At 42.1% G+C, this 10,056-nt stretch overlaps 1 protein-coding gene across 1 annotated transcript; it reads left to right on the top strand.

Moving 5' to 3' along the window:
- The first annotated feature begins 960 nt into the window (after positions 1-960).
- Positions 961-5,317, top strand: atpv0e2 (ATPase H+ transporting V0 subunit e2). The gene is made up of 4 exons (XM_080760659.1): positions 961-1,138; positions 2,493-2,540; positions 4,290-4,390; positions 5,068-5,317. Exons 1-3 carry the CDS (start codon positions 1,035-1,037, stop codon positions 4,381-4,383), a joined length of 246 nt encoding a protein of 81 aa, XP_080616785.1. The 5' UTR covers positions 961-1,034; the 3' UTR covers positions 4,384-4,390; positions 5,068-5,317.
- The last annotated feature ends 4,739 nt before the right edge of the window (positions 5,318-10,056 follow it).

Below are 10,056 nucleotides of genomic sequence, written 5' to 3'. Positions count from 1 at the left end.
CAGTTAAAAGTCTTGTATAGAGTTGTGCTTGAAATGTATACTGTAATTCTCCAAAACTGTTAATACATTCTTCAATCAATCAATCAATCAATCAATCAATCAATCAATCAATCAATCAATCAATCAATCAATCAATCAATCAATCAATCAATCAATCAATCAATCAATCAATCAGTAGTTGTTGTAGGTCCAGCGTTATTGTTAGGAGGAATCCTAAATAATATTCATGTTTCAAGGCCTCATTAATACCTCATACTCCTATATGCCACCAAAATGTGGAACACCCTACCAAAGACATGCGAATCCCTTGACTCCTTCAAAACCGCTCTCAAAGGGCACCTACGGACAGCTGCAATTCGAAACTGGCCCCGTAAAATCTGAATCCCCCCCACCGCCCCCCCCCCCCCTTTCCCCTCACTTTAGGCCTATATGTTTCTTTTCCCTTTTTACCTCCTTCATGATGAATTCCTGTTCTGTTCTTTGACTATATAGAAGTGTCTATTGTCTCTAAATGTTTTGATGAATTGAACAAGGTGGACCCTCTTGTAAACAAGTGTAATGCTTAATTGGGTCGTCCACTCACAGTTAACAGTCTTTGTATTGAGTTTGTGCTGGAAATGTACTGTAATTCTGCAAACTGTTAATAAATATTTCAATCAATCAATCAATCAATACAATAGGTTTTATTTATGTGTTTGTGTAGCTAATCAGCAGCACAGACAGAGAGAAGCAAAGCTCCAAGGCAGGATTTTAGCCAACGAACTATAAGCCCACAACAACCTGTCGTGATGCAGGTTTTACATCCTTCCTCCTTTGAACCGTTCTGTATTAATAATACTGAACGACATCTGTGGGAACCAATCAGTGGAAGCTACACAGACGCTGTGAGCCAATCGGATACATGTATCTGCTGTGTGGGCGGGACATGCGGGGAGAGCCGCACAGATGATACAGGAGCCATTGATGCTGTGCGTTTGAGGGAGACACGTTTGCACCATTTCACCGATATTACGGATATTTAATCAAGCGAAACGATGGTTTATCACTCGTTTGCCCTACCGATGATCTGTTTCACGACGTTATGGGGCCTGGTGGGTGTCGTGGCCCCTTTTCTAGTGCCTAAAGGACCCAACCGGGGGTAGGTACCGTAAACTATACCGTCAGTACAACACTGCGGTCATTGAATTGATTGTGGCCTTTTTTTTTTTACTGTTTATACGTGACGTTTTTGGGTTATATTATATTATGCATTATTATGTTCATTGCTAAACAGTGGATATATTTTGTGAGCATTGGTTTATTGAAAATAAATATTCGGGTTGTACGATGTAGGGTTGGATTGATGTCACGACGTTAGGGCCCCGACCGTGCTGCGCCTCATCCTTCACATCATCATCAACATCACCCCGACAACACCTAGCCCAAGATTTCCCCCGATTCTGACGATATCGCTCAAAACCGTTGTTAACTGTTAGTGGACCAACACCATGGTCCATGCACATATAACATGGCCTAAATCATCACCGTGTAGTTTTGGCTCTGTGGGCAGGTGCCAAGTGCTGCTGGAAAAGGAAAATCAGCATCAACATAAAGCTTGTCAATGTAGGAGGCACACAGTGCTGTCAAATATCATAATAGATGGTTGTGTTGAGACTCTGGACATGACAAAACACAGTGATGATTTAGGCCATGTTATCTGCATGGTGTTGGTCCACTCACTGACAGTGAAAACTTAACAATGGTTTCAGTATGTTGATAAGCTTCATGGAGATGCTAATTTTCTTTTCCAGCTAGATTTGCCACAGAGCCAAAACTACTAGTAACTGGTGTACTGACCATGGTGTTACTGTGCTTAACTGACTAGCCAACTGGCCTGACCTAAACCCCACAGAGACTCTAGGAGTCTAGGTTGTATTGTCAAGAAGAGGAATGTGTGACATGAGACTGAACAATACACATTCAATTACGGATGTTATCAAAGCAAACCTGGGCTTCCATAACACATCAACAGTGCCACAGACTGATCACCTCCATGCCACGCCCCATTGATGAAATAATTTCTTCAAAGGTAGCCCAGACCAAGTATTAACTGCATACATTAATATACATTTCAGATGGTCGACATTTCTCGTTTAAAAAACATTTCTTTCTGTGGTCTCTATTCTAATTCGTTGAGATAGGATTTTTAGATTTTCATGAGCTGTACGCCATAATCATCAAGATTAAAATGGGGAAAAAAAGGTTTTAAATACTTCGCTTTATGCACAATGAATTGAGAATATATGAAAGTTTCACTTTTTTAATTTTATTACAGAAGAAAACGAACTTCTACAAAATATTCGAATTCAGTGTGTGTGTGTGTGTGTGTGTGTGTGTGTGTGTGTGTGTGTGTGTGTGTGTGTGTGTGTGTGCGTGTGTGCATGTGTGCATGTGTGTGTGTGTGTGTTTGTGTGTGTGTATAGGACTGACCAGTTGTGTTTTTCTCCTCACAGGGTCATCATCACCAGTTTAATACTAACAGCAGTCTGCTGCTACCTGTTGTGAGTATAAATGTTTGTCCCCGGTCCTCTTGTTTGTGTTGGCAACAGTATATGAACTGTGTGTGTCAGTGTGTATATACGTCAAAACAACCTGAACGAATAAATACAGTATACAATGACATGACACACTGAACAGAACACACACTGAACTGACCACTTCGTCTGATACCAAACGAGTCGCCCATTTACCAACTCGCCCCGCGGGAGTACAGCCAGCGGAACTGCTCAGCCTCAGACTGTTTCTGTTAGTTTTAGTCGTATTTTCGTCACCTGAAATGTTTTTTTATTAGTGTACTTTTAGTCGACTAAATATCATAAGCTTATACTAGACTAAATCTACAGTTGATTGGCATCGTAAAGACTGATTCTACTCTTGGTTAGAATGCTGAAACTACAAGCTCACAATGTGTGATGTGACCGTTGTGAGCTTAATTACTTCGTTTGCTTATTTAGTTTTTGTCAGTGGAAAAAGCCAGTCGACGAACATTTTTCGTCATAGGTCTGTGAAATCAACACTGACGCACACACTGACAGCCTCACACTTGAACGGTTAAACCTAACGTTATTCCTAACCCTTAACCTCAGTAAAACTATGCCTAAACCTAACCCTATATCCCCAAACTTAACCCCAGTAAAACTATGCCTAACCCTGAACATATATTCCTAACCTTATTCTCAGTAAAACAAGATAAAGAATGCAAAAGAACCGCCGCACCGAGCGGTCGGTGTGAGGCGGGCGGTAAAAAGCGAGGGTGAGATGGATTATGGGCGACGGTACCTACCTACTACCTGATATACCCTCCGTCTCTGAGGGTGTCAAAAACTGTTACTTTTCAGGATTCAAATTCAAAAGCATCAACAGTAGCAGATCACATGCAAGCTCGAACCTCTTCGCGGCGCTTTTGTGTGACGCTGTAGTGTGATCAAGTAGGGCATTGATTTATGAGAAAACACCCAACAGCAACAAAATGCTAGAGCTACACAATCGTTTTTGAGTGGTGCAACCACTCCAAGGAACAGCAATGTCCGTGTCCGCCTATGTGTTCACCTATGTGTTCACCTATGTATGTGTTAATGAGCACCATAATGAGCACCAGTAGGGGCGCTGTTTGCCAGAAACAGAGAGAGAGAGAGAGAGAGACAGTGCTGCACTGTTGCCTGCTAATGAGAGAGAGAGAGAGAGAGAGAGAGAGGAGATGGGGAGTTGCACCACTAGTTTCTAGCCCTACATGTAATGTTGTGATCGGAGCAATCTGTCACTGTCAGTATTGTGAAGCTATAATAGAATGGTTTGATTTAATACTCAAGCAGCTACGTATACAGATTGTACCAATATTTATTTGACTTAAGGCACAGATTATACAATATGCTTCAGTTGACAAAATACTTTGTTTATTTAACTTATCGTTTCCGTTGGCTTTAAACATCATACAGTACAGCCTATATGTCCAAAACAGCCTACTTTTCAGGATTCAAATAAATAAAGTAGCAAAAGTAGCAGATCCTCAAGCTCGAAACGCGTCGCTTCGCACCGCATTTAATTTCTTCGTTCCTGCAAGATCTATCAAAATAAAAGCCTTTTTTGTCCCGGGGTCCGTTACAGATTCTGCTCGTGCCCGACAGCAACGTTACATGTATTCTCACTCTCTCTCTCTCCCTCTCTGCCCTGCTCTCTTGCTTGCTTTTCTTTCGCTCTGTCTGTCTCACTCTCTCCCTCTCCCTCTCTCTCTCTGTCTCTGTCTCTGACAGCTGGTTGATAGCTATCCTGGCCCAGACCAACCCTCTGTTTGGACCTCAGCTGAAGAACGAGACCATATGGTATCTGCTCTACTTCTGGGAGTAAAACACAGGTGAGTTCTCTTAAATACAAAAGGGAACTTCATAATTACATCATTATGTTATTGTGTTCAGAGCTTTGGGGGGCCCTGTGACAATTATAAGAACTCTTTGTCTCGGATTTTGAAAACAAAGCAATACTGCCTCATCAAAGTTGGTGTTATGACTATATATTATCCATTACTTGCATGAGAGGGGAAGAGGTGGTGGAGTCCGAGTTAGTTGCTTTAGCAGACAGTTTGAGGGTCCAATGAAGTTATGAGTTTTTTTTTTACTACTTTAAAATAACACACAGACGTGTTATTTCAATAATATTTCAATAGCGATGATTTATGCAAAAAAACCTAAAGAAAACCTCCCGACAGCAACGATAATGGAAACACTGGTCAGGGCATTCCACATTTCGGTGGCAGAGCAGTAGAATGAGAACATGTCCATGTTTGTTCTATATCTGGGTGGTACCAGATCACGGTCGCTCCCTCTGGTGTTGGGCTGTGGGTGTCACTCACTCTGGAGAAGTATATTTTGTTATGAGGGTATTGACTCTGAGGGCAATGCATCTTTGACTTTAATCCCAGTGATATTTATTTTCTTGTGCTTGTTATAAGTTACAGTGGATAAACTAAACGTGTAAATCTCTCCCTCCCTCTCTCCCTATCTTTTTCTCTTTGTCTGTCTGTCTGTCTTCCAGGAGGACCATGGTGTTATGTGGGGAACATGTCTCGTGTCATTCCATCCTGGTTGCTGGATTAAGGTTCAACATGACTCCTAAACTCTGACCTCTGACCCTCACTGCCTCCATTTCCTCATTATGTTTTGTTATTATGGTGACCATTAGGCTGGCCTAATGGTCACTGTTAGGTTGGCTTAACCACTTGAACCCTGTTCTGGGGCGAAACTTCTGCCTGAAATAGCAGATCTTACAAGCTCACAATGCGTCGCCCTGCGATTCATTGTGAGCTTGTAGATTGGCTATTTGTTGGGGCTAAAGCGATTGATGTATGGGGGGGGGGGGAGTACATAGCCAACTCATGTTCAGTTTACTAAGTATAGATGGTTTAAGTGGTTAATGTTCACTGTTAGGCTGGCTTAATGGTCAGTCAGACGATGACAGAACAGACAAGACTCATCATCGGTCACCTTTTTTCCTCCCCAAGGAAACCTTTGTGAATATTTAGGATAATGTATGCTAAATAGTAATTTATAAAGTCTGTTATGAGGTGACTCATAGTCATAACAAACACATAGTTCATTCTATTTCCTTTAAAAAAAAAATGCACACACACTATTTGACCTTGTAGAATAGAATATAAATCATTTCATAGTTGGCCGTTTTGAGTGCAAGTGCTATGGCTTCATCATGTCATATCAATATTAGTTATTGAGGCAAACAATTCTTTTTTGTTATTGTTATTGAGAGACATGTAGACGGTTCATTAACCAGTTACTGTAGGTATGGTAAAGTCTTGTGCTCCAGAAGACGCTAAGGCCTGATATATACGTACGCAACATGACGCATTTTTTGCTATTTCTTTGGCGTGGGACACCACGCTTGACAAATCAAGCTTGAAAGAATGCTCTCCTGGATTGGTGAGGACGGTGCTGGTTGTCGCAGATCCAGATGAATATAAGGTTTCTATACACTTAGGTAATTGCTGACAGTAGTCTTAAGATTAATTTGTACTTCACTCCACTATACTGCATGCACAGTGGTGAAGTTTGCCCAAAACAACCGATTTTCAAGCTAACAATGTGTCGCACCGCAACACTGTCAGACTCTCGAGTATTGTTCAGATTTATGCAATGTGTAGAAAGGCAAAACTAAAGGATAAAACTTTCCTTGTCACTGTCAGAACAGTAGAACTACCTGGGTCATGGTTTATAAAAATCTACTTATATTGACATGAGTTAGTTAATCAACTATGTAGAAATCTACAGAACGGCAGTGAAAACATCAAAGGCAAATACACAAACGAATATGTTGAAAACAGCAGCCTGAACAAGAAACTACAGACACCTACAGTATTATGCAATCCTCATGTCAAGGGAGTTCGAGTTCACCTATATCTCAACTTTAGTGACTCATAATTACATGATTTTAGTCTCCATCTTTGTAATGGTAGAAGTTGCATCTAAACAAGCACGTCGTACACCGTCTGTAAAAACCTGGCGGCCCACGGTATGTCTCATAATTGATTATATTTAGCTTATTAATAACATCCTGTTATCAGTCCTTGCTCTCTGGCTGCTGATTTGGGTGCGAAACTGAATTGTTCGGGCAAGACTTTGCCATATCCCAACCGATTCTGGGCGGGAACATAACTAAGCATTATGTTATACTTTAGCTATTGAAAAATAGCAGATCTACAAGCTCATAGCGCGCCACCGAGTGGCGCACTACAAGCTTGCAGGTCTGCTATTTTAGAAAAATCGTGAAAATTTGAATATTTATTCTTTCAGAAGACTTTTCGACGTCGGGCCTAAATTATCAACAGACTTGGTATTCTGTTAGTGTACTGTACATGTTCATCATTCATTTGTAGCTGTAGCTGAAAAGCAATGCAATCCTATTTATTTTAGATTTTGTTATATTGTTTACATTTTACCTACAGTATATATGTTGCTGTCATCAGGGAATGTGCATTTTGTGAGTGTTTTAAGTGTATTTATTTTTTATCAGAAGACTACATGAATAATTGAACTGTAATTAGCTTACAGTATGTCAACTCATTTTTGCTGCATAGTTATTGTTATATATATTGTGTGTGTGTGTGTGTGTGTGTGTGCGCGTGTGCGCGCGTGCGTGTGTGTGTGTGTGTGTGTGTGTGCGTGCGTGCGTGCGTGCGTGTATTCGCGTTAGTACACCTGCCATGAGAATTTCCCTGTAGTGTAAATTGTAAGGGGACTTTCCTCTCCACTCTAGAGACCACTTGAAACATCTTCAGAATGAGAAACCTCTTTCACTTTCCCACAACACAAGCAATCCTACGATTGTGGAGTTCCTCCTCGTTGCCATGGTGATCTCTTAATCCTCGCTGGTGATCAAATCTTGTGCGGAGCGTTGTTGCGCGTTTGTTTACAGTTACGCTATGGGTGTGCGTCATAGTGCGGTCGGTTTGTACATATTCAACCGTGATTGTTTGTCTACACGTCAGTATTATAGGGTGAGCATGGGCACTGCAGTATACTGGCCAAGAAGTCTATTTTTTAATGTCATACATTTTGTGTCGTGGTCCTGTGTATTTGAGTGAGTGAGTTGTTATGGCTGTAGAACACCCAGTTTTAGGGGTGTAGGTCCCCCAGGGGAGCTATACCCAATACTAATAAGGGCTCTACAGATGGGGATCAACAATGCCTGGTTTGGATCAGCGGTGGGTCGCACTGTGCTTCGATTGATTGATTGATTGATTGATTGAATACTTCATTAGTCTTAAACGGCACTGTGGTAGAGTAAGACATTAAGGCTAAAGGGATAACAAAAATGTTCTGGAGACTTGTTTCCCTCGTGGTTGTGGTCCCGTGCATGCATTCAATTCATCAACAATGCATACAAATGTAACACGATAATACACGCCATACAGACGGCACGGTACACCTGCTTCAGCGCTGTCAAATCATGTCCTGCACCATCACGTGCAAACAAAGGTTCACCACAATTCAGCTCTCGTCTGTGTGTGTGTGTGTGTGTGTGTGTGTGTCTGAATGGAGCACAAACGTGACGGTTTCACACCAGTGTTCCCCACATGTTGCTCTGCCTGTCAGATTGCCCGTGCCTCTCTACCATTGAAAATGAATTATATGTCACTGTCAGTTGCTCCCCGTCTGCAGAGGCCCAAAGTCTTGGCACCGTATGGTGCTTAAAAGTATACAATCATCCACTAAATTGTACAGTATGTTGTGTCCCTCGTACCTCATTATATGAAATAACACATAACATTTTGCCCTAAAGGCTAGTTATAGTTGTAAATCAGTCCCTGCTAGCCGGTGATATTGCTGAACTGCCTCGACAACAAAATATATATATATACTGCATACCGGTATATACTGTATATCTATGATATGAAGTTGTCCCGTGGTCTGGTTTCAGTTTGACCAGCTTTTGTTTTCCTGATGCTCTCTAGGCGGCTCAGCTGATCCTAGAGCAGCTCCAACCACTACCACTCCTAGGCGGTAACAGGAACGCTCGCCCCCCCCAAAACACGTCCGTCCCCATTTTTTTTTTACCAAATAATCCGGTGCCCGGAACACACTCCTCGCTGATGCGCAACACTCGGCCCACTTGGTATGAGAACACACTACATCCCCTAATATTAGGTGAGGAAGTAGTCAGGCAAAAACTAAAACAGTTGCGACGGAGATGCCGAACTTTGCTACGTTCGGCACGGCAACTCGCTCGCCTGAGCTCACTCGGTGCAGTGCTGCCACTCGTGGCTGAAGTCCGCTTCAGATGACTCGGTGCCGTTCGAGTAATGTCCCGTTGTTGGGGACAGAATCGTAAATCGTTTTCGGTACCGACCACTGGATTCGACCCGGGGCGATTGTATTTCGGGTCGACTGTTCATGTATTCAACTAGACTAGTTCCCTAAAACCCCTCAACCCCACCTCAACACCCCTTACCTCTCCAAGACTCATTTTGCTTCAGCCAAAAATAATCCAAATCGATATATATACAGCTACTTTTAGAAAGACCAAATTATGTTGTATCTTTCCTTTAAGCCTAATTTATACGTTGTTGTTTTTAACGGTGTCGCTCGCCAAAAAGAACAGATTTAATCTGTTTGTTTTATATATAAATTCTCCATAGCTGTGGTGGTGGGATGTTATCATTGCACAGGAGGTCAACTTGAAACGGCTTTAGAACAGGAATGCATAGCGTGTTTTTTTTTACAAATCCATAGGCCGTTGAACAAGCTTGGAAGAAAAAAAAACGTGGGACCCTGTGTAAACTTCCTGTTTGCATTTGATATGTTTGTTTTTTCTTATATGTCTGACTCCACGGAGCGGAGGTTCAAACTTTGTTATGATCACCATGGTAACAGAAAACGATATCCACATAGATGTGAGTGTTTGTGGTGTTGGAACTGAAAGGATTCTGAGGTTTTGACTGTTTGCCTAATTTATACTCTGTTGTCGCACGGCGGTCGGTGTCCCTCGCTGGAAATATCAGATCTACAAGCTCACAACGTGTCACATCGCTTGTATATAGGGTTGGGATCCGGAACCGGAGGGACCGGATCCAACATTGTGGAACCGGAATCGGTTCCATCACATTTGTAACTGTTCCCGGGAACCGGTTTTTATCACACTGGCAGATCTGGTATGCAGACTTCGCGTCTGTACAATTACAATACCGGTGGTTCTTCTCATACCTTTTTTATTTCAAAGGACCACCACTCTTGAGAGTGTACAAGTGGAACCAAATGGACTCTTACGGGTCCATTTGGTTCCACTTGTACACTGTACACATTTGGACACTCAGAGTTACAGACGTGTGAGGGTCCATTTAGAACCCCCAATAGGAATAGTTCAATGGACCATTAGGAGGGAATCGTTAAGGAACCGTCCGGAATCGTTAAAATACTAAACGATCCCGACCCTAATCGCTTGTCGGTCGGCTGTTTCCGGCACGTGACACTGGATGAGGCTCTTGTGTCGGTGTGAAATAAATGTATAATATAT

This window comes from Protomyctophum bolini (assembly GCF_963924005.1).
Source record: "Protomyctophum bolini genome assembly, chromosome: 3".
NCBI lineage: Eukaryota > Metazoa > Chordata > Actinopteri > Myctophiformes > Myctophidae > Protomyctophum > Protomyctophum bolini.
The sequence above is the reverse complement of the archived record's forward strand: the minus strand, read 5'-3'. Positions and strand labels throughout refer to the sequence as shown.